The 23,118-nt window shown below is 49.9% G+C and overlaps 9 protein-coding genes across 9 annotated transcripts; 4 read left to right on the top strand and 5 right to left on the bottom strand.

Moving 5' to 3' along the window:
- Positions 1–225: 225 nt before the first annotated feature.
- BDR25DRAFT_36741 (uncharacterized protein) lies at positions 226–536 on the bottom strand. The gene has a single exon (XM_033696999.1). It carries the CDS (start codon positions 417–419, stop codon positions 261–263), a length of 159 nt encoding a protein of 52 aa, XP_033546942.1. The 5' UTR covers positions 420–536; the 3' UTR covers positions 226–260.
- BDR25DRAFT_287791 (phosphatases II) lies at positions 309–2,970 on the bottom strand. Its single transcript, XM_033688351.1, has 4 exons — positions 2,648–2,970; positions 2,253–2,564; positions 1,969–2,197; positions 309–1,923 (listed from the first exon to the last, which is right to left on the bottom strand). Exons 1-4 carry the CDS (start codon positions 2,724–2,726, stop codon positions 654–656), a joined length of 1,890 nt encoding a protein of 629 aa, XP_033546941.1. The 5' UTR covers positions 2,727–2,970; the 3' UTR covers positions 309–653.
- Positions 2,971–3,509: 539 nt separating this feature from the next.
- Positions 3,510–5,643, top strand: BDR25DRAFT_334597 (SET domain-containing protein; the record flags this gene model as incomplete). Its single annotated transcript, XM_033692947.1, has 5 exons — positions 3,510–3,800; positions 3,850–3,944; positions 3,994–4,410; positions 4,470–5,016; positions 5,152–5,643. The coding sequence occupies 5 exons, from the start codon at positions 3,510–3,512 to the stop codon at positions 5,245–5,247; spliced, it is 1,446 nt and encodes a 481-aa protein (XP_033546940.1). The 3' UTR covers positions 5,248–5,643.
- A 1,413-nt stretch (positions 5,644–7,056) lies between these two features.
- On the top strand, positions 7,057–9,885 carry BDR25DRAFT_226477 (transcriptional activator protein-like protein acu-15; the record flags this gene model as incomplete). The annotated part of the gene is made up of 5 exons (XM_033685208.1): positions 7,057–7,549; positions 7,602–7,921; positions 7,975–8,255; positions 8,307–8,664; positions 8,719–9,885. 5 exons carry the CDS (start codon positions 7,057–7,059, stop codon positions 9,883–9,885), a joined length of 2,619 nt encoding a protein of 872 aa, XP_033546939.1.
- A 1,409-nt stretch (positions 9,886–11,294) lies between these two features.
- Positions 11,295–12,379, top strand: BDR25DRAFT_36704 (uncharacterized protein). The gene has a single exon (XM_033696983.1). The coding sequence runs from the start codon at positions 11,555–11,557 to the stop codon at positions 12,128–12,130; it is 576 nt and encodes a 191-aa protein (XP_033546938.1). The 5' UTR covers positions 11,295–11,554; the 3' UTR covers positions 12,131–12,379.
- A 492-nt stretch (positions 12,380–12,871) lies between these two features.
- BDR25DRAFT_325807 (chromatin associated protein KTI12) lies at positions 12,872–13,924 on the bottom strand (the record flags this gene model as incomplete). Its single annotated transcript, XM_033692238.1, has 4 exons — positions 12,872–13,156; positions 13,208–13,474; positions 13,537–13,869; positions 13,919–13,924. 4 exons carry the CDS (start codon positions 13,922–13,924, stop codon positions 12,872–12,874), a joined length of 891 nt encoding a protein of 296 aa, XP_033546937.1.
- Positions 13,925–14,802: 878 nt separating this feature from the next.
- Positions 14,803–14,964, top strand: BDR25DRAFT_194892 (uncharacterized protein; the record flags this gene model as incomplete). Its single annotated transcript, XM_033684321.1, has 1 exon — positions 14,803–14,964. A coding segment is annotated over one exon (162 nt), but the record flags the coding sequence as incomplete, so codon positions are not given.
- Positions 14,965–16,107: 1,143 nt separating this feature from the next.
- On the bottom strand, positions 16,108–17,801 carry BDR25DRAFT_355804 (uncharacterized protein; the record flags this gene model as incomplete). The annotated part of the gene is made up of 10 exons (XM_033695525.1): positions 16,108–16,257; positions 16,324–16,520; positions 16,567–16,647; positions 16,763–16,968; positions 17,020–17,060; positions 17,107–17,236; positions 17,277–17,428; positions 17,473–17,552; positions 17,593–17,662; positions 17,697–17,801. 10 exons carry the CDS (start codon positions 17,799–17,801, stop codon positions 16,108–16,110), a joined length of 1,212 nt encoding a protein of 403 aa, XP_033546935.1.
- A 951-nt stretch (positions 17,802–18,752) lies between these two features.
- BDR25DRAFT_314841 (uncharacterized protein) lies at positions 18,753–20,679 on the bottom strand (the record flags this gene model as incomplete). The annotated part of the gene is made up of 2 exons (XM_033691485.1): positions 18,753–20,480; positions 20,530–20,679. 2 exons carry the CDS (start codon positions 20,677–20,679, stop codon positions 18,753–18,755), a joined length of 1,878 nt encoding a protein of 625 aa, XP_033546934.1.
- Between the last annotated feature and the right edge of the window lie 2,439 nt (positions 20,680–23,118).

The following is a 23,118-nucleotide window of genomic DNA, read 5'->3' as shown; positions in this document are numbered from 1 at the left end:
TTGGAGGAAGCAAAGTATGTTGATGTGGCCTCTGGAACGCGGACTCTGTGAATAAATTTCCTGGAATCTGCCAATAAAATGCAAAAAAGGTCAAGAAGATGTAGACTTCTGACGCTAGTCGCACCAGGCTCAGTCCTATATTGCATCTGTACAAAATCCCTAAAGCCGTCAGAACTCACGCTCCTAAAAGTGCCACCCTCACAGAAGCAGAGGGGCATTGAGTAATGGGTTTGATCGAACGATTAAGACTACGCTCTCATTTATGTCATACAGTCATAATAATACCGCCGAAGCAGAGATGACAGAACCGCAAGAAAAAGCAGACAGTGAGTCGAAAAGCAAGAAACACGCAAAAGAGAGAAAAGATTAGACTGCCCACACGCCCGATACCGACCAAAATCAAAAATAGCCCAACCCATATTCACACTAACGGCCAAAAAAGCTTACCCAGCAAACGCTCCCCAAGTTCCGAGAGTGGGATGTGTATCGACCAGATGCTAGTTGAATGTTGTCGGGGACATAACGCCTCAAGTGACTTGTGACAGAAGGAAGAGGAAAGCTCATGACGGAGAAGACGAACCCAGTACGCCATTCATGCCAAAACACCGACAAGGATGCATATGCTTTTCTCAAGTCAAACGCCGTGGTACCTTCTATGGCTTTGGTCGGGTCATGGTTGCATTGCCAACGCTGCCTACTCTTCCGCTAGTCTTCCTCACGCCACTCTTGCTCTCGGTGCTTCGTCGACTTGGACTGGTTCGTATTTTGCCAACGTTGATGTCACCACGTCCACTGCCGCTCTTCTCACGTCCCGGTGTCTTTGGTCGGGCACCCAGTGGGGCGGTGTTTTCAATATCGCTTTCTCCACTCATATTCCAAGAAGCGGTCATGGTTGTCGAGGTTGTAGTGGTGCAGCTAATCGCTCGCCTTTTCTCCTTCCCATTTGGCGACCGTGACGCAGTCCTCCTTGCCATCATCATCCGGAGATGAAATTCCTCTTCCGTTTCAGAGTCGAGCTGAGTATGTCGCTGTACTACGACCTCAGTATCTGGCTTTACAAATGGCTCGTTCTCATTCACACGTTGTGGAGATTGCCTGGCAGTACCATAGAGCTTGCTCGTTTTGCGCGGCTGACCGGGCGTTGGAGCGGGGAGGTTGTCCTCTTGAATACCAATTGAAGACGTTCCGGTATTACTTCGCTCATTCGACTCAATCTCACCGAGCGCAGCCCGCCGGGAAGATCCATTGGGAGGAGTGAATGTTTGTCCATTGCTTGCAAGACGTTGCCTGTGAGATGATTTCGTAGGCGTCGAGGGCGCCATCTCAGCATATCTTGCTTTCATTGTATCCTCGTGCCACCACTCTCGGAAAGTGGATTGGTTCAGATGGAGCCAGTGCTGCTGTGGACCAACCACCATTCCTGGGCGCATAAAACGCATATACGCGATGATTTCGTTTGCGGTAAAGGCATGTCTGTAGATAAGGTATGCTCCGATAAGACAACCAGTGCGGCCGAGCCCTGCTTTACAATGAACAGCGATACCTTTCTTCCGTACCGTGATCATCTCATGAGCGAGATTAATGAACTTTCGCACAAGTGAAAGAGGGGGGCAGGTTCCGTCGTCGAATATCATGTCCAAATGTTGAATTCCAAGTGCGGTGAAGTAGGATGAGGAGTAAAGTTCGGAGTTGAGTCGCACGACCAGGCCAATGTTCCGTGCAGTGAAATGGGAAAGTACATTTTTGAACGATGTCGGAAGAGATGACTTTTGAACTTCGGCGATGTTCTTTGGTAAAGTGGAATACATCGGCGCGGATTGGGGTATCACGTGGGTGGGTTGATGTTGTGGTGAGGCGAAGGCCAGGAAATTTGGGGTCACCCAGTTAAAATCGCCCATGTCCACCCGTTCAAACTTCTCATACCTACGACTGTTAGTTGTGAAAAGAGCCTCTGAGGGGCAAACATACTCTTCTAAGCAAAAGTCCTTTAGCCCGCAAAGACCTTCCTCTTTGGCCTTCCAGACACCATAGACGACATCCTGAATATTTAGGACGTAATCGGCTTGACTATAGCCTGCATCTCTGAACGGCATACAGGGGGGGTCCATTTGAGCGATTGGCGCTAGTGCAAGGTGAGGAGGCCATGCCTGGATCAAGACCATGTAGCAGGCCAATATGCAAGCAGCATTCGCGCGGCCTAGAGAGCAGTGAGCAAGTGGACTGTTAATACGAGTGCATATGAGCGGACATACTCCTTGAGTCGGCATTGCTCCAGAACACCACTCCTCTCTCTTCGTTCGCTGGATCCCCTAACACTTCGTGCAGCTGGACAGCAAAACGGTACAAATGCCCGATGTGTAACGGTCCGAAGTCGGCATGGAATGCGTTATACAGAAGAGTCTTGTCGATGGTGAAGTACACAGGAGGGTGGACCTTCGGGCCGGTCGCAATGGGGCCAGGATGCGCCTTGGACGACCGCTTGCTTGGGGAGCGACTCTGTCGTGGATAAGGAAACGGTGTATGAGCATCTGGCGGGTGCGTATATGAGGCGAGATACAAGCGATCTATGGCGGGAGTGTCTTAATATTCTGTGTGTCTCAAGCCCTAACATCTGGGACAATGTTTGGGGCATTGTTTGGGTGCATACCTTGGATGTACTCGATGACCTGCCCATAGCTGGTCGTAGTGCCCTGGGGCAGTTTAGCAGTCCTCGTATGCGCAGACATGATTCCAGAAAGCGCGACCTCCGAGGGCTACCCAGACTCGAGGAAAGATCGACTGGAAGCTGCGAAAGTCAAGGAGAGCAGTTGCGACGACCAGGGAAGCAGAACAGCGGCCTCGGCAGAGTTTGAGGTGAGGGTGTGTGGTCAGAATTGTGGAATGTACTGTCGTGGTCGCCCAATGCTGGTCGACGGTCGTCCTCGCTGCAGAAAGGAATAATTGTAAAGATGCGGGTCCTGGGGATGGTGGATGGGCGAGCGAGGTGGTTTGGAAATGAGCTTTTGGATGTTGTTTTGAAATTCGCGACGTCAACAACGCTAAGCCGCTTTAGGATAGCGCACGACCGCCCGAGTTTCCATGCACAAGGGTTTGGGAGCTCACCCCAACGACAACCTTTCACTGCTTTGGTTGGCCGAGCTCCATCCAGCGGTTTTCGAGGTGATGCTCTCCTGGAATTCAATTGTGTGTTTGTTACTGTAGGTTAGGCCTGCGCCATCTGGTAACCGAGAATCGATTGTCACCAGCTCACCAGAGAGCAACATATCGCACACGACCGGGTAAACCAAGGTTGGTACTCAGCTCGGGAGCTTGAACTCTAAGCACTTCCGCTCTATTCCCTACCCTGGAGCCCTCTTATTTCCCATTCCTCGTTGCCGTACTCCCTCTATTTTGGAACCTCCCACTTCACATTTCCTCCAAAGGACTCCTGGCTCTCGAGAAGGGCCATTATCGCATTGCCCGGTAGCCGGAATCAATAGCGTAGCAAGTAAAACTGACTTTTTCTTGAAATGATTCGGAGGGGGAGGGCTGAAGGCTGGCTCAGGCAGCCAATCGATGCTTTGCCTGCTTGGGCGGAATTTCACGGTGTTACTTTCAATGGCACTACGATTGGACAAATGTCTGGCTTCGAGCAGCGAGGGTCGACCGTGATTGCGACTCGTGATCTTCGGGGCGGTAAAGAGGATCCTTTGATCATGGTGCCTAAGGATCTTATCCTGTCTCGTCAGACTGTCGACATATTCGCGAAATCTGATCGGCATCTCAAAGAAGTTCTCGATGCCGTGGGAGATTTTGGATATGTGAGAGATCATCTCCCCGTATTTCGCCTAGTTACTAACCACATCTTAGAAAGCCCGAGGCGCTATTTTGATATTCCTGCTCATGCAAGCAACCATCTCCTGTCCTGATATAAAGGACATTGGTGTCCTAAATCCCTTCAATGAGTAATATTGGTTACCTGTGGGTAGTGCTTCAGGACTAATCCTAATTCAGGTATATCAAATTCCTCCCAGACGAACTACTCCCCACCTTCTGGACCGAAGAGGAACAAGAGCTTCTCGTTGGGACAACGCTTAGAGCGGCAGTTCGTGCCAAACTGAATAGCCTACTTCGAGAATTTGACGCAGTCCGGACAGCTACCGAGAGTATTGATTGGTGCGCAAAGAATTGGTGGGATGAAGAAGAGGGACAACTAACTTTTGAAGACTGGATGCGGCTTGACGCTATGTACCGGTCCCGCGCTTTGGAGTTTCCCGGCGTTGGAGACTGTATGGTGCCTTGCGTTGATATGGCTAACCATGCCTCTGGAGACGCTACAGCTGCACTCTACGAGACTGACGATAGTGGCAGTGGCTTACTCCTCCTTCAGGAAGGGAAAGAAATCCAGAAAGACGGCGAGGTCACAATAACGTATGAGGATCTCAACACAAGCACAAATTTGCTACACCCATCATGCTGATGTCTTCCAGATACGGCGATGACAAGGGTGCTTGCGAGAACATCTTCTCGTACGGTTTCCTTGAAGAAACAATGATGTCAGCCAAAGTTATGTTTTTGGACCTCGATATCCCTGCTGGTGATCCCCTAAGGCCAGCCAAGATCGCCGTTGCGAACGTTGCCCCAGGAGTTAGAATTTTTGAAAAGGATGGCCACACGGCTTGGGAGAGCGACTTTATATGGTTGGTCGCTGTTAACGAAGAGGATGGACTGGGCTTTAAGCTTAGACAAACCATTGATGGACAGAAAGACATCCAAGCGTTTTGGAAAGATCACGAACTGACCGATACTTCTAAGCTTCGAGAGCTCTTGCAAGCGGATCCGCTGTGGGATGTCTATCAACTCCGCGCTATTATTCTTCTGCAGAACCGAGTGAGGAGTCAGCTTCAGCTACTACGAGAAACAGGCAATCCTGAACGGGATGTGTCTATAAGGGAAGGCCCTTGGCAACTCGCAGGCCGACTCCGCAGTCTCGAATCTGAAATGCTAGAGATGGCCAGGGACGACTTCGAAGATCAGGTAAGTCGTGTCTATTCCCAACTTGCAGCCCGCTAGCCACGAGATCATCACTTCTTCCCGAAGCTACTCCACTCCCCCACCCACATACAGTTCTAACAAGCGTCTAACTATACTGACGTAATCACACACAATCAGAAAGGGACACTCCTTCAATCAGAGGTCGTGAAACATTATCTCGGCCTTTCTGAGGAGAGAGCCGAAGAGGGCGAAGAAGAGGTGGACTTCAGCTAAGGGAATTGATGACCTCCACATTGGTGTCATTATTCACAGGCGACCCAATTTTGAGGGCATGGAGAGAGATGGACCAAACTCATATCTGCCGGTAGCACCTATTAATCTACCATCGCTCCCAACCACTTTAAGAGATCGACTGTTTAGGAAACTGCCAGGGACATCTGACAAGCATATCGACGCCTGCGTAAGCGTCGGCTCTCCGCCATTCATACCTCTTCGTCTTCCCAGACAGCCTTCAAATTCTTGTAACGATTGGCGCTGCTGCCGGCAAACGCCACTTAGGCATCATTCTGATGCAGAAATGGCACAGATTGAGAGTGCCATTTCGAAAATTTTGATGATGCTGAAGGAGCATAGGATTTCCTATATGTGCGCGGGTGCCATAGAAGTCAGACGGCTCGGCCTTCCGTACTCCCGGAGGAAGCTATTCGGTGTTTATCCAACTATATCCACAGAGCCTTGTATAAGCCCAATCAACAAAATACTCCTAAATACGTTTTGATCAAATACAACCTGTTTGGCCGACCAAGGACGACGAGGCCAAATTTCCCTCCAGAGTTTTCGCCTTGGCCGTAAGCCGTGGAGCACGAAGAACGTTGCCCAGTATCGCTGCATTGTGTGCTCCAGACTTGGGCCCTGAACATAAACGAGTGGCCAGGGTCGAATGATCACACCGCATGGCCATCATGGACCAGGGTGCAGACCAAGAGTTGGTCTTGACCAGCTTCTGGAAGAGAGATAGAGTGGGCTGGGCTGGACCCAACAGTGATGTGCCTTAGCGACCATCAAGCTTGCAATATAAACAGGCGCTCCTGCGGCACCTAAAGTGGATGTGCGAGAGAACAGTCATATGGCACAGCAAAGCAGAGCAACGCAGAGCAAAGCAGGAACACCAGAGCGATCCCTTGGCAGATAATTGCCCTGCCGACACCCTCGTCGGAAGAGGGATGCTGTCTGATAGAGAGCAAATCTCGCAGAGAGGAGGCCACGGTGGACGGTTTGAGTGCCTGGCTTGCCGCTAGGGCTCGGTGGCACAGTGCGTGCAATTATAGCGGACGGGCCGACCTCCAGCACGAGGCAGAAGTGTGTGGAGCTATCTCTCCTGAAGCCACCGGCACCCCGCAACGCCATGAATAGCGACTCACCCAAGGTGGATGGGCGCTTGTCGAGGGATCATGGCGATTGATGACAGCAGACAGGCAACGGCTCAGAGTGTTGAGAGAAGCGCTGGACCCTCGTCGCTGATCGCATCAGAGGGGATTAGTGGCAACGAGCGCACGAAAAAGGAACGGAGACATGACTGCGGACCAAGTGCGATATTGGCTCTTGCAGGGGATCCCTCGCCGGCGCCATTTGGGCCTGTTTGTGCGCGCGACGCTTGTGAGAAGGCCGTGCGAAGCCTCTGGCAGCAAGACAGGGGGAGCTTTCAAGGCCTTCCAGGCGGGTTTTCCCCGCATCGCCGTCCACACGCTGCCCCAGACGCTCGTTTCCCTCCGCCATCTTACTTCTCGTGCCCCAGCCGCTGCTAGTCTGCTGCATCCACACACCGCGCACGCCGGTACGCCGCTCTCGCTGTTGGACCCTTTATGTGCTCATCCCCGCCGACCTTGTCATCTTGTCGCTACCACGCATCTCTCCTGACATCTTGACCAAATAGCCCAAACACACCACAACATCAACCTCACTCCGACGCATCCGGATGGTCGCACCTGCATCGACACCCATTTGACGTGATTTCCCTCCGGGGCCTGAGACCGGACAGAGAACGACCTAAATATCTCACGCAACCTGAACAACACCGCAATCATGCCTGGCATTCTCCCCATGAAGGTCATCAAAGTTGGGTCCAACGCCCAGACCCGCATTGCCCAAGCGTGCGATCGCTGCCGCTCCAAGAAGATACGCTGCGATGGCATCCGCCCGAGCTGCACGCAATGTGTGAACGTCGGCTTCGAGTGCAAGACGAGCGACAAGCTCAGCCGTCGTGCATTCCCCAGAGGATACACGGAGTCACTGGAGGAGCGCGTGCGTAGTCTGGAAGCAGAGGTGCGCGACCTTAAAGAGCTGCTAGACGAGAAGGACGAGAAAATAGACATGCTCTCGCGGATACACTCGCATTCTTCACAGGGAAATCCCTCACCCAGGAGAACATCGAGTTCCCCATCGCCAAGTTCTGACAACCGCGAGGAGTCGCAAGAGAAGGAAGACATGTTTAAGGTGCAGCAAACGCCCCTGCTGCTTGACGACGAAAACCGCGATTCCTACTTTGTCGGCACGTCCAGTGGAAGGACGCTTATTGGTATGCCCCGCCTGAAATGCCCTTCTTCATGCCCACCGCTGATGTTTTGCAGAGGCTTTCAAGCAAAGAGCACAGGAGACGGGTCGTCTGAATGCCGACGTTAACTCAGACGCGTTCTTCGGCTCCGGCTCTAAACCGCCAGCGACGCGCTCACCTGGACGCATCATCTCATGGAAGGCACCACCACGGTTGGTCTCCGACCAGATGATCAACATCTTCTTCCAGGAATGGGCACCCCTATTCCCAGTTCTGCACCGGCCGACTTTCCTTTCGCTGTACGAACAGTACGTGGCCAGTCCCGATACCATGGTTGACAAGAAGTCAATTGCAAATCTTAATCTTGTGTTTGGTATTGCTGCACTGTCAAGCGATGTAGGCAACCCCCACCACCGTTACACTACAGAACCGCTACTAACCTGCACAAGCCTCGCGACGGCCAAGACGTCGAGTCCTTCGAAGCACAGTGGCAAAATGCCATTGAGAGCTTCTTGATGGACAACGACCTCGCCACCCTGCAATGCCTTGTCCTGGCTCAGATCCACTGCCTTCTGAAGGCCGATTATGCGCGCCTGCTCAAGTACAAAGGCTTGGCTATAAGTCTGGCACAACGCCTTGGCTTGCATCAATCTCAGAAACGTTTCGCGCTTGGAGCTCTGACAAGTGAGACCAGAAAGAAGGTCTTCTGGTCGCTCTACACCGTCGACTGGTGAGAATATCAATTCTGAAAACACTCTGCACTAGTGCTGATCATTCGTAGTCTGTCTGCCGCCCATCTCGGTCTGCCCAAGCTTTTCAAAGAAGAGGATATTCATTGCGAGTATCCCGTTGATGCTGACGATGAATACGTCACCGAGAAGGGTTTCTTGCCAACTCTTCCCGGAGAGTTCACCAAGCTTTCGAGCGCCCTGGCACTCTTCCGTATATCGCGTATCCTATCAAAAGTTCTCACGGAGCTCTACCCCGCATCCACGTCGCACGAGATCTCCTTCCGTTCTATGACTTCTCTTGCGGACGAGTTGGAAGACTGGCTCAACAACCTGGCCCCTCACCTCAAGCTTACCTTTGCACAAGACAAGCCTAGCACCAACGTTACCAGCAGCAGGTCGCCGATTTTAGTATGTTTCCTTTCCAAGCATCATGTGTACGTTTTAAGAACTAACGATTCCTAGTCTTTGGCATATCATCACATCCGCTCCCTGATCTATCGCCCAGCTGTCGTTGCCAACCTTGGGGACAAGGGCTCCTCGGCAATGGTTGCTGTCAGCGATGCCTGCAAACACATCGTCCAAATCGTTCAACTCCTTGATGAGCGCAAGTTGAGCTTCTCTTTCTGCCTGAACCGGAATGAGGTCCTTGTCCAAGCTGGCTTTGGCCTGTTGTTCCAGACTCTCAACTTGGATCGCGAAGGCAAACTGATCAAGGATTGCAATCGTCTCGTCTGTGCTGTTATTGAGATGCTAGATCAGGGTACTGCCGCAGGAGCTGTCGAGTTCCGCCGTCTTGGCTATGCAATGGTCTCTATTGCACGCGTCGACCAAGCTCCCCTTCCAGCAATCTCCCGACACAACTCCGAAGGCAGCATGCGTGCACCCCTAGACACATTCAGGGCTACGCAAAAGTCTCTAAAGGCCATCGCGGCTCGATTCTCACCTGCTGCCGCAAAAGCTCGCCAAGACGCGAATGAACCTCGCCGTGCTACACTCCCCCACATCACACCAACCATGGGTCACCACGCCAACCAATCGTCAACCAGCCTGAACTCGATCCGCTCTGAGCCAGGCGCCCGCTCAGAACCCACTCTTAGCCCCCTCACTCACCGCTCCACTCTAGCACTCTACACTAAACGTCGAGCCAGCAATGCCCTCCGCCAGAATCCAAACATCGACTACCTCTCTTTCGGCCCGGATCCTCTGGCCAACTACCCTTTCGGCAACAATACTTGTGGAAAAGAAGTTTCCGCCTCTGACTGGGAACGCCTCCTCTCAAGCCTCGACAATGGTCAAACAAATATCTACGACACCATCTACGGCGGACCACCTGCAGACGCTCTCCTCGACTGCCCACCACTATCCGCAGGCGCGGAAACAAACCTTACCTGGTCGCCTAGTGTTTGGAATTGGGGGGGACATACTGGGGAGGCGCCTCCGCAAAGCGTTCTCAGCTTCAGCGATGAAAGCCTAACAAGTGGGGAGGAATTCGTTGGTAACTATAGTACTGGAGATTTCGGTTCAACGCCCGGCAACGAAAGGGTATATCAAGGGATCATGATTCCTGATATGAGTACGCCTAACAGCGGGATTGGATTAGCAGGCCTGGACGGAAACTTTGGATTGTAACATCAGGTGAAATTAAGACGAAAATTATGCCGACATGACTGGATTCTTATCAGTGTACCGGATACGGCTGGTTCTGGGTTCTGGTACGGATTTCTATCTGGATTTCTAGGCTGGGATTTAGGTGTCTGAGGGGTTGAGGAGTTGTACCTGGGGGTGGTTACTTTCCTCCTGGAATGTTTCCCTTTCGATGTGTCTTTTTATCTGTCTTCTCCCACGCTTTTCGGATTCTTGCGATTGAAACCCAGAGATACCAAAATCTCGCAATACCGCGAGCGCTTTCCTAAAAATCACGCTTTTGTATTTTGTTTTCTTTGCTCCTCTGTTTTGCTTGCCTCATAGGCGTCCTATCCTTTAATTACTGTTTTCCTTTCTTCAGCCCTTGTCAGGGGCTTTATTGAACATAAAGTGGACTTGTTTCTCTACAGTGCAACCACCTGCAAGTTTTGGGGTTCCTTCTGGCGATCGTGGTAGATATGGATTTTTTGTTTTCTTTTTCTCAAATTTGGAATTGTGCTCTTTGTTGCAGACCCTGATGAGAGTCTGGCTTAACCATTGATGGTATGGTAGTTGCTCACTCTGTACGTATGGAAACGACGCACATCTACTTCAGATACAAGTTTCTTCTTGCTCGTGTGACCTTGACACTGGACACGACTCGAGCTTGAGCTCTCTAATTCGTTGACTACAGAGCTTAGCTCCCGTTCCAAGTGACAAGTGACATCAACGATCATGAACCAAACCCCTCCATCCCTTGAGCTGAGCTGAGCTCTAGCACAAACACACACCCACACCATCACCATGGCGCTGGATCATCAACACTTTAAACCCGCCACCCATAGCCCCGAAAATCGTCGCCACCCTACCCAGCTAGAGGTTTCTTCGATCGTTAACATCCCCGCTACAAGCACAGATGATCCCCAGATTTTCAGACGATCAAGCAGGCAGAAAAATCTCAAGACCTTCCAAGGCTATTCCCGTATCTGGCTGAGTCTGTGTCTGTGTCTGTGTCTGTGTTCCCCATCAACCCGACCCGTTGCCGTGGCCCACTTACAGAGATGCACTCCCGACTCCAGAGATCTGCCTCCATACAAGCCAGGAGTTGGAGCATTCTCCACCCAGTTTATTCCGCACCACAGCAGCGATCCATAGATATCGGGCAGAATTGCTCCGGTTCATACCGCGATCCTGGGGTGCCCCAGAGCAAGATCAAAAATTTTGCGGTGTGTGCGTGTTGCGAATCCACCCGACCCACTGCTCTGCAGCATCAGCATCGCATCGCGGAGGTATTTCGGCCACACTTTCAAACTCATCATCCATCCATTCGCCTCAAATCCTTCGAAAGCTCAGCGCCCTCGTGTTCCTGACTCAACACCGCACCTACCTCACCGATCAAAAAGTCCTGACTTCTCATGAGTAAGGTTGACTCGGCTGCCCTAAACAGCCAGTCTGGGCAGGATGCTAATCAGATAGCCCCATCGTACCACCATCACGCAGCCCCTCAGTCGTTAGCCATCGCGAATCTCGATGCTAATGCAAGTAGAAGGGTGCGGCATGGCGTGTGGACCGGCAGAAAGGAGCGGGAAGCCTTCAATGCACAGTTCTTGAGACAATGAGGTCAAGGCGGAGGATGGGACCAGTTAGAGGCTTTAGTGGCTAAGGCCCAGATCCGATGGCCACGTGGGAAACGAGGAAGACAAGGGTGAACGAGGAGCCAAGGGTAAGGGATGAGGATGAGGATGAGGAAACTGCCACTGGCGGCCTGCCTTATGCGGGGTTTGTCTATTTTCGTGCAACGTCATCAAGCAAATTTCGAACCATCGAACCACGCGCCATCCAGTTGCCGAGAGAAAGTGGGATTGGAGGGTTTGAGGCGGTGCCGTTTGGCTTTCTCTGGCGCTTTGTTCGGCACCATCCAAATGGTTGGGTTGTGTGTGGTGTTATTAGTTGCATGGCTGTGGTGGCATTGTGTGCACTGTGGACAGAGAGGGTCGGACATGAAACTGAAGTTAGAGTCCCCAGGCGAACATCGTATGATAGTGAGATTTTAGGTGTTGCGACTTTGAGCGTGAGCCAAGAGCTTCGACAGTGCCATGGGAGACCTGGGTGTTCGATTCATGGCTCGCACTGTGGTGTCTCTAATTACGAGTCCCACAAAGGTACGAATAGAAAGTTGAAAGGGTTCAAACATCAAAGCGCCGAGATGCAGAGCATCTGGAACTCAAGGAGGAATGCAGAACAGGGATGATAGTGGTAATGCAGCCTTGGAGAAAAAGAGAACGCATTTCATCAGCCGAGCCGCATATGGCGCCAACAAAACTTTCCAAATCCTAAAACGGAAGTCTGCGATGCTTATACAGCTTCCCTCCACCAATCATTGGTCCTCGGAGCCGACTCCCTGTCACAGTCCTCAACACCATGCCTCCGAACCCTCCGACTAGTGACTAGGGAAACTCCAACCACGCAGCCGGTGACTCCGCAACTCGCCAAAGCAAAAGCATTGACATACCTAATTCCTGGGGTACGGTAATGTGCGGAGAGGGCACGCGTTCGCAGAAAGCTCCAATGTGGACAATGTGGAGAAGAAACCTAGGAAAACAGCGATTCGGTGCTGTGTCACACCACCGAATTTTCCAATGTAGTAATTTCGTTCGGCGCCAACACGAGAGGCTGGGGGGCCTTACAAGGCTGGTTCTGGGGTACCATCGAGGCCGGAAGATATCGGAGAGTCGTGGACAGGCAAGGGGATGTGCTCAGAACAGGCATTGTTGACGCCGTTGTTGGGCTGCATCTGCAACACGCGAGCGTTTCCTCCTCGCGGGCGCGCCCCAGGCATGTGGACCTGTCCAGTGATGATTGTGTCCGGCTTCGGAGGAGAGGAACAGTGGGTCTGGAGTTTGTGTTTCGCCGAGGAAGGTCCTGCGAGATGCATGGTCCCGTCCGTGGCAAAGGCGGGCTCCACAAAACAATGCGGATTTGCTCGTGGCGATTATCGTCGGAATTGATCGTTTAGGTAGTCGACGAAAATTTCCCTCATGCGGGCTTTAGAGAAAGAGTGTTGGCGATTCATTGTGATGAACTGCCGACGTATGCGCTGAAGCTGAGGGAGCGTCATCTGGGACGCTGGGAGTTCAATTTGGCTTTCGACATCAGCTACGACGACTGCTCCGCCTCCTTCTCCGGCGTGGTCCTTTTGGTAGGTCATTATTTGGGCGAGGATGTCGGAGGTAGTCTTGTCGAGCTCGTAGAGGTAATTCTGCTCAGTTGCTGGCTTCTGTGGAACTTTGTCAGTTGACAGCCGGTCAGGAAAGGGCCTCAGACGTACCAATACCGTCGCCTGGTTCGGTCGGACGAGTTTAACCTTCCCGTCACTGCCTACCAGTGCCTCCCATATTTTGTCGAACGGCGGCGTCTCGTCCTCGTCCAGCACGGTGAAGAGCGGACTGTCCCACCGCGTCATGCCATTGGGCTCTTCATACCTAAAGATTAGGTTCTCAAAGTCCGCTTTTTCATAACCGCCGTCGACCGCGCAGTCCTCGAGTAATTTCTCATTGATTTCGCGGCATTTCTGGATGGGGGTGCCTATATGGACCTCCGAGATGTCAGTCGACGTGTAATCAACAAGGAGCGGCAAGATAAGGGCTATATACTGACCACGCAGCTGGGCGTCTGGACAGCTTTCGCCTCACAGTACAGCTGGTAGCGAAAGCCCTTGATATAATTCAGACCATCAGCGATGACGATGTCGTCGCGGGAAAGCACTCTCTTTACAGCAGAATACTCCTCGGCCCGAGCATCCTTCTCGGCTTTAGCGGTGTGGTAGACGTGTCGCGATAAGCCCAGCGTTTGATCGTTGATATGATGCACTTTCAGCCTGGCGACTCGGGCATCAGTGGGGGAGTTGGCGATCTTGGACTCGAAAAAGGCCTTGAGCTGGATGGCACGCGTAGTCTTGCCGGACGACGGATAGCCGGAGACGAGGACGAGCTGGAAGAGGTCAACTATGCGAGGAACGAGGAAACTGAAGCATTCTCACCGGCATGTTCACGGATGCATTTGCAATTGTATCTCTGGCAAAAGATCAGGCTGAGCCTGGAGACGGGGGGAGTGGGGGGGTAGGGGGAGGGGTGAGGGGGGCGGCGAGGCTGGGAGGGCGCGTTGTATGGGAGCGGGGATTGGCTGGCCTTGTGGGCGTCCACCATGATGCAACACACTCGAACTGCTCTTGCCTCGGCAGCACAAACCGCCTATTGCTCCTGCTCATCTAGGGGTTCTGCCTTCTTTCCCCTCCGCACCCAGAAGTCGCATTCAGCCGTCGCTCACTGCTACGGGACGCGTTGGCAATCTGTCCCTTATTGCGAATATCGCCAACCCACTTTCACTTAACGGATCCACTCGCTACTGCTCAAGGCCTGTTCACAAGCCTGTCTCCCATTCCATGCATCGCCAGCAAGACCGCGCCCGCGCTTAAGTACCTCTGTGCCTCGTGCCTTCCAAGTCGAACACCAAAGAGATAGATCAGGACGCTGCTGGACTCGCTCACCCACCATTGCATCTCAACAAACACACCCAAGCACAATGTCCAAACCAACTAACCCGGCACGATCGTTTACCCGCCCCGCCTTCCCTCCCCTCCAGTCCCACCTCTCATCCTCCAGCACAGCTAGCTTAAGCTCCCAAAGCTACAGCAGCTCCTCCAGTCTCGCCTCGCCGTCGCCCGCCTCCTCGGCGCCGCTACCATCACCGTCCTCCATGCACCCACACCACCAGGGCTTCTTTGGCTCGCTAAGTCACCAGCAAAAGCAGCAGCAGCAACAACAACAACAACAACAACAGCAGCAGCAGCAGCAGCAGCAGCAGCAGCAAAAGACTCCGCACAGCCAACAGAGCCACCAGGTGCATCAGAAAACTCCGCTCACACAGCGACCAGCGGCCTACCATTACCAGCCAAACCGGGATGGAGCTGGCCGGACCGCTGCCGAGACGAATACATACTTGAACGAGTATGGATTGCTGGCAGAAGCGGCAAAGAGGGCCCAGATGGCTGTTCTAATGAGAGATGTTGATGCCATGGAATTGTAGACCAATTCTGGTATACATCGATCTTATCAGTGGCGAATCTTTCAAGATTGAAATTATCCGCCGTGCACCTGCATTTCGGTTCATCAGTGGAGCGATTCTCAAAGACGTTGAGGGGATTAGGCTCAGTAGCCGCGTGCTATCTCGAACTACTGCATGTCGTGCATTTTGAGATTTGGGACCCCAACATCGAGTTCACGGACGGACGGAGCCTCTCAGCGCTTTCCGAGAGGGTGGATACTTCTTCGCCAAACCCACCTAAACACCATCGCGGTATCCGTGTCTATCCTACCGACCCCTTCCGATCGCTCGCAACTTGATTTTTCGGATCCTTGTATCCTTCTTAGTCGCATGGTTTAGATTCCCAGGATGTTCCCCCAGCATCGCGTGCTTCCCACCCCCCCAGGTTCTCTCCTTCCCTCCCCCTCTCGCATTTGTACATACACCCCACCTTTCATTGGGCGCAATAACAGTGTTTGGCGTCCTCGGCCTCATCCCTTACCAGCATTTCCTTGTCTTTGTGCCGGATATCCCTTTAGCTTGGAGTTACTTTGGATGGGGTTGTGAAATATCGGTATTCGAACCTTCTATATCAGCACCAGCACTTCTGGGAGGCTCTCGTCATCTACAGTGGATAGCGCGGTACATAAATAGATAATCTAGAAGATATATTCTTGCCCTGATCGAAAGCATCGTCTCAGGTGCTGTTCTTTTTTTTTTTTCTGAGTCTGATATATCCGACGCTATCAAACTCATGAGACAGGGTGGCAAAGCCAAGCTTTATTTGAAAACGCATTCTTCCTTTCTCGTCTTAAATCTTGAAGATTCCATACTCCCTTGCATGCCTCCGTTCAAATACGCGCATATCCAAGGGCAAAGTCGTAACCTACACAGATATATCTTTCTACGCAAGCTACCTAGCCCCGAGCTGCTGAGTTTGGCAGAGTTGGGCAGAGCGGAGAGGATTGGTATGCTTCTGTATAATACTACCTCCCAAGCGCTCAGATTCATACTTTCTGCTCAACTGTGTCTAGTTTATTGCCACAAATATGTTCTGTTAGTGGCTTCGAACAAGAAGAGGAGAGGAGAGGAGGAGAGGAGAAGTGAAGCAGAGCCGACGCCTAGGAGTAAGAGATAGGAAAACTATCATCTCGCTTCTGTCCATGCTCCTTGCTTTCCCTCTGCTACTTTTTCTATCCATGTACAAAATCTAGCCAAGTTCCTGTAATATCCAATAGATTCTAAGACTGGGTGGGTGTCTGCCTCTAACATGCTAGCCGGAAATATATATGAGCTCTGTCTTCGCGTGGCTCACGTCATGTCAAAGAGAAAAGGAGTCCATCCTAGTCATCGATATCCAACGCCGCCAACTCTCCAGAGTTGTGCGAGCGATGTGGGTACGATACGGAAGAACATGGAGTGAAGGGGGTAGGGGAACCAAAGGGGTTGCATAGCGGCGCTGGTATTCACGCCTTGGGAGATGGGTTTGAGGCCAAGGGACTGGAAGGAGGTTGTGGGGAGCTCGAGCTCGAGCTCGCCGTCTAGTTGGGGTCTTAGTTCTTGGAGTTGCGGGATTGAGTCGCTAGCTCTAAGGAATATATCGACTAGAATAGAGATGGCCTTGCGATATTTGTGCACGATGGATCGCCGGACAGGTTAGGTAGAAGGCAAGACAAGAATTTTCTACTGGACTGGGCGTGGGAGGTTAGTTAAAAGATTATACACTTTTTGTACCATAGCACATACAGGATTTATTCCTAAAAAAAATTACCATAACATAAAAATATTTGTGTTAAATAACGGATCAGATCATTGCAAGACTTTGCTAGCTTTAAACAATGAGAATAGTAGTATGCGGGATTGTGTCGAAGTCTTCCAGCGAGAAGCACCCGGAGAAGGCGCAAAAACAGCGCCAGGTTCCTTTCACAGGACAGACAATAGAGGTGGATGGGGAAATGGAGGTATGCGAGGACGTGTCTCGAGCGATTTCTCTCTTTGTTTTGGTCGCTGATAGTTCGAGATACTATTATTAGAGCCAGCCCTCGCTCTTAGCTTCACCGAGGCCATTCCTTGTAGTAGTTGAATTTTTCAGGAGGCAACTAATACACCGCCATCTACTAAACAAACAACAAACGTACATCCCACCAACCCATCCGAAACCATCACCCTCTGAACCCCACTCAACCAATATATCATAATATCGGGCGACGAATCAGACCTTATTCGGCTTGTTTCAGAGCCGCATATTTCTTTTCCGAACAAGCCAGCATCACCTCTTTCTAGATCTAGTAACCTTATATGCACTGCCCTGCTACATCGCCGGAAAAGGAGCGTCCTCCATTACGGGCCCCCACACCAGACAGGTCTCCCTCATCTCCGCCTTTCGCTCGATTGCAGAGACCGGATCGTATTGTTTGGTGCACGGGTAGCTGTCTAATGGTAGATGTTTACGCTCCTCGGAAGCAGTCTGCCGCAGTTGCGTTCAAATATTGGCATGTACATTCACAGGACAGTACATGCAGATGCCTGCGTTCTTCGCCCTCGAGGTTCAAAGGAGCGTTTTTGCATATGCAAGTTGCACGTCTCAGCCACTCACACAAACACACACAATTCTCGCAGAACGTGGCTAACTAGCCATCCGCGCGCATCTCCTGATCGGTGAATTATTGGGAAGAGAATCGCCTAGGAGGAAAATGACGTGCTATTGGTGGCAGGGGCGACGGGTGTGGAGGTACGGTATAACGCGTGGCGTGGGTAGCCGGGCTTTGGGGGGGGGTGAATAGGTGATTGAACTGGACATCGTACGCGTTTGCATCATCAATGCACGCAGCAGCATGCATCATTCAAATATCTGTATAAGGGCGCTGGAAACAATTATTTGCTTATAGGTCTGGGTTTATCGGATGATTCACGGCGCGGACCGCGGGTGTTGGCGTGGGACTCTGGGTAGGTTGAGGGCGTCTGCGGGGCGTAGGTCGTGGGCTCTGATAGGGGTGTGGGATTGGAAGAGTGGATGTCGCCGTTTGGCGGACGATTCTTTGCAAGGTGGTATGAGGTGGTGGCGGAATGACTCTGCTTGGTGGAGTGATTGGAATGGGGAGCGAAGAGACCTTTGTAGGTTGTGCAGGTTGTGCAAGTGTAGCGGGAGCGATGGCCTCGAGCCCTCGAATTTCTCAGAATCGACTATAGTTGAAGAGCGTTGGTTTTACCTGCCTCAAACTCGCGACCCTAAGAAATTCGTTTTCTTCTCCTTTCTCATTTTTCTTAGGTCTCTAACGTGGAAGGAGAGACCTGCGGCCATTCCTATTTGATTCAGTTAGTGAAAGGATGTGGATAAGTTTTTCAGGAGAAGGAACGTTCACGAGAAAGAACCAGCAGTTTGCAACAACTTTCATGAGCCAAAATTTCATACAAAAGGATCGGAGCTCCTCCATAAAACACAAATGAAGCCTTATGGCCTTTTGCTGGAAGCTATGGGGAATGTGCAAGTATCTCCTTGAAGTGATGACTAAGCGAACATATTGTTCTGAGCTGCAGGCCGATCTAAAGCGGCGACTGGTCTAGAACCCATCAAATAAATGTGGATGATGCACCTGGTGCTACCTGACTGATTAATTTCATGCCTTGTCCATCGGGAGTCCTTGACAGACACTTATCGCTGCCTGGTGTGCGGGGAAGTTGACCGGCAAGATATGCTTGGCGAATCCCAGGGCGTAAGGCAGATATTGGTTATGTCCTTGCGTAACATGAAGAGCACGTCATATGTTTTGCTCCATTAAGAGAGAACTCTGTCAGCAACATTGCTGCACTCGGCAAAGATGCCCAGGTTGCCAGTGCCAATAAGAGGGATTGAATACGTCCTTGGAATGGCCCTGACTGTTTAGTTCCGGCTCTTGGGTCGACGTGTCGCGCCTTTCGCGGTTGAAGCTGATCGCAATGATGGTGCCCAAGGCGTTCTCGTCGTCCGTCGAGTATGACCTCCCCGGCCGAACCATGTATACAAAGCTGCGCTCATCCATTTCACCAGTAATAGTCCTATTATAGACAGATTCTGAGACCATTCGAGGATTGAGGATCTCATGCAGTCTTTTCGAGCAGGGGCATGTATTCGCAGGCGGTGGCCACATCCTTATTGAAGAGTGACGGTACCAGGTATCACCAAGGGGAGGCGGGCCGATCGATTGATTCCTTGAAGACGTAATTTTATCGGACGGTTCCCAATCTATCGGAGCGGGGCGTCGTGAGCCAATCCGTATTCGCAAGCAAGGACCAACAGACACACCACTACAACATTTCTCGTCTTCAACGAGGTCAATGAAAGAGCTGCAGGAGAAATTGTATGCTCGAAATTTTGTCTTCGAAAACACAAACGATCGGGCAGGGTTGCATCCCGGCTCAAACTCGGGATGGGCGTTCCAGTTCAAGCGTGGTTGGTCCGGCGCAAAGTTTGGGTTGTTAGAGGAGTCGAGAAGCGCACGTAAAGGGTCGTCAATTGGGAGAGGATTCTGATCCGCTGATCCTGGTGTGGGTGATCCACCCTCTGAGGGTGTGCTGGTAGTCAATTTCGGAAATTCAATATCTGTTATGTAGAATGTTCTGAGTTGGCTACTTGATGAGTTCAGCCACTCACGGCGGGACTCAACAATGAATGGCTTGTTTGTAAGCTCATCGACCTGAATGGTAAGATCTGTCCAAGAGTCGTGTATTGGGCCTTCCTTGTGCTGTCGACGGTAAACGCGAGTGTTGATTTCAACCTCATTACAAAGAGGTTTGCTGAGAGGAAAGCGTATGCAGTGATAGAATGATGTCCAGTCAATCTCTTCCACCTCAAAAGATGTCTGGTTTGATAGTGCATAAAAGTAGCCATTATGGATCTCGAAGGCAATCGTAAAACCAATGTCTGTACCAAAGAATTCTTCTAGCTGCAAAGGTCGTGTTTGCTTAGGCAGAGGATGGGCTTTGTCCAACGAGACTCCACGAATCTCCCACTCATGGTGGCCGTGGTCTCCAACTCCCGTGTACGTCCCGTAGTAGAGGTAGGTAGCTGTATGGCGTACGAAAAGCTTGTAGCTTGACTCTAGTGGAATGTCTTCAAGAAGCCTCTCTTCATCAGCGAGATCCGTCTTCGTACTGATAGCAAGAATTCGTCCGTTATTGGGCCTTGTCTTTCTTCCATAGTGGATTGCGAGAATATTGTCGCTGTAGTATAACAAGGAAATTTTAAGCTCACTGGGTGAACCGGTAGAGGACTCGGACAGAGACCCAAGGGTACGGGATAGATCAATATTGAAAAAAGCTGGAGTGGTATGTTCGTCCGAAACACGAATAGTGCTACCGGACAGGACGCATAGTATCCCTTGCCGGTAAGTAAAAGCGGTCCCTTGGCCGACGATACGAGCTGAAAACGGATAAGCATTTGAAAAGGCTTCTCGCCTGTCGTATACGCTCTGCACAGCCTCCCCGTACGTTATGTGACGATCTTGAGCGAGCCTTGCTTCCTTGCTGTAAGGGGCGTGTGTCTGGACCGGACAATCAGTTTTGAACCCCCATGAATTTTGATCTGCGTACCTCGATAGTCTTTCGGCATAGCGTACTCTCGTTCAGAAGAAGTTTTAGCTGGCGGCATGAATGGCTTAAGTTAATAATATCGTCGAATTTTAGGATGGACGCAATGTAGAATAAAACATCGAAAGGCAATCTATCTAGGGTGATAGTCATGAAGTGCCTGGACTAGGCGGAGAGTGAAATTTGGAGGGAGGTGTGCAGTTTTGAATCGCAAGCGAGAACATGCGGTGTATTTTGTTGAAAGAAAGTCAGACAGCGTGACTAGAGGGATTTAGGAGACAGATTCAGACAAGACGGGAACAACCAATTGAGGTGATGAACTTTAGTAATCGATGTAGGAAGGTGCATGCCATCGAGATCGTAGCAGCCAGGTTGAAATACTGAGCGCAGTCGAAGCAGAGCCGCATTGGAACACAGTCAGAACGAGCCTGACCCCTGCATGGGAATCATGGCAAAGCACTTAGGCGAAAAGAGAAGGGCGTAGAGAGGACGAACTCGGGGACCAAGAGCGGAAAGAGGAGGCTCTGCAGAGTAATATGAGAGCGTGACCTTGTCAAGGCGTGAGCAAATGTCAGAGATAACTAATGAGGCTCAAGCGTCCGTGCTTACAGCCATGACAGGCTGTACCGCGTGCACAGGCCTACGAGTCTTGAGTGTTCTCAAAATGCTGTTTTCTATGTAAGATACATATAAATAAGCATTGTATTGTTATATTATCTCACCACTTTGTATGTTCCCCTTTAGCTTAGATAACTAACTAACAGCGCCCTCTTATTAACTTTATATACTTATTATGCTAGGCCAAGATGGTCTTTACACGCGACGGGTATATATACTATTAGGCACGCGAACTAACTGTTGTTTGATTATTCGTACCTTTTTAGTTGTGACGGCGGAGTGGTGCGGAGCCCTGTTCTTGCATATTATAGTTACTAAAAAAATAATTTCTTCTAGTAGCTTTACTAACTTAAAGGTTACTAGTAATATTATAAGTATTTTTCTACTTACTAGATCTACTTTTATAATAACGTGTTTTACTACTAAGCGCTGCACTCTACTAAGTGCCGCACTCTCTCTATTAAAACGCCTACGCAACAACAACACGTAATGTTAAAACAATACTAAGCTCTAAGACTCTATACTAAAGCTAACACACAGCTATTAAAATAGCTACTTTAAACCTTTAGAAGAAACCTACTAAGTAACATTATTTTTAAAATTATTATATAGTATTAGCTAAAAATTCTACTTTAAAACTTTACTTATATAAATATTAATAATAGAACTTAAATATTTTAAATATTCTATACTATTATAGATATAAATCTATAGTAAAAGATTTAGCTAATTTAGTAGTTCTAGAGATAAAAGTACTTAGTAGTGTAATAAGGTAGACGCTTTATCTGCACAATTAATGCTATATAACTTTCTCTACTATACTAAAAGATACGCATGAGAATGCTTAAGCTAAGTATTTCTTGCATAGTATAATATATATATAGATAATGCTAGAGCTAGTACTAGCACTAGCGGTTGCCTCTAGTCTAGCCTAAACCTCTATAAGCGAGAGAAGTGTAATAAGGTAGACGTCCTGCCTGCCAAGCTAATACTATACGACTTTCCCTACTGTACTAAAAGGTACGCACGAGAATACTTAAGCTAAGTATTCTCGCATAGTATAATATATATATAGATACTGCTAGGGCTAGCATTAGCACTAGCGGTTGTCTCTAGCCTAGCCTAAACCTCTATAAGCGAGAGAAGGCCACGTGGTTGACCGTGCCTCCCTTGTTACAAGAAGGCCACGTGGTTGACCGTGCCTCCCTTGTTACAAGAAGGCCACGTGGTTGACCGTGCCTTCCTCGTTACAAGAAGGCCACGTAGTTGACTGTGCCTACCTTGTTACAGGTTAAGCCTGATCGTGACAATAATTAACTATATATAGCTATAGAAATAAATAAGTAAAAAGCTTAATAAATAAAGTAAAGTATAAAAGAACTTTTACTATAACGCTAGAAACATTTATTTTATAAAAACTCTACTAAAATGTTATAAATTATGTAATAGAATTATAATATAGCAGCGAGCAGACTCTCTAGAGGGGATAAAAGACAGAATTCTATTAATCTTAGAACGTTATTCGCCTTGTTTATTACTTAGCCTCCTGCGACGCTGGCGCGACGCTAGGGGGTCGCACAGTCTGCCTCGAAGGAGCTGCCTCGAACTTAAGACGGCAGTGCAGGTGCTTAACATTGTTACAGTAGTATTGTTACAAATAAATAGATTAAAGCTAACAAGACTAATTAAAACTACTTTACACTTATATAAAAAGTAAAAGACTCTACTAAACTATTATTAATAATAAATAAGCTTACTAAAATAAGCTAAAAGATGTATAAAAATAAGTAAAAAGCTTAAATTTAGCTATTATTACTACTATACTACGCTTACGTAAGACTAAGATGGTCTTTACACGCGACAGGTATATATACTATTCTGTACACAACAATTAACTGTTAGTTGATTATTCGCATCTTTTTAGTTGTATTAGCGTAGTGGTACAGAGCTCTATCCTTGTAGCTTAAAGCTAAG

The sequence above is a fragment of the Lindgomyces ingoldianus genome (genome assembly GCF_010093535.1).
Source record: "Lindgomyces ingoldianus strain ATCC 200398 unplaced genomic scaffold BDR25scaffold_18, whole genome shotgun sequence".
In the NCBI taxonomy this organism is placed as follows: domain Eukaryota; kingdom Fungi; phylum Ascomycota; class Dothideomycetes; order Pleosporales; family Lindgomycetaceae; genus Lindgomyces; species Lindgomyces ingoldianus.
The sequence above is the reverse complement of the archived record's forward strand: the minus strand, read 5'-3'. Positions and strand labels throughout refer to the sequence as shown.

What these genes read in the sequence shown, in the direction of transcription:
- BDR25DRAFT_36741 (XM_033696999.1), bottom strand. Translation starts at nt 419, where the DNA reads ATGGGTTGGGCTATTTTTGATTTTGGTCGGTATCGGGCGTGTGGGCAG.
- BDR25DRAFT_36704 (XM_033696983.1), top strand. Translation starts at nt 11,555, where the DNA reads ATGGCCACGTGGGAAACGAGGAAGACAAGGGTGAACGAGGAGCCAAGG.
- BDR25DRAFT_287791 (XM_033688351.1), bottom strand. Translation starts at nt 2,726, where the DNA reads ATGTCTGCGCATACGAGGACTGCTAAACTGCCCCAGGGCACTACGACC. An exon ending in GGTCATCGAGTACATCCAAG is followed by an intron (nt 2,565 to 2,647) that starts GTATGCACCCAA and finishes CTCCCGCCATAG; the next exon opens with ATCGCTTGTATCTCGCCTCA. An exon ending in GAGCAATGCCGACTCAAGGA is followed by an intron (nt 2,198 to 2,252) that starts GTATGTCCGCTC and finishes ACTGCTCTCTAG; the next exon opens with GCCGCGCGAATGCTGCTTGC.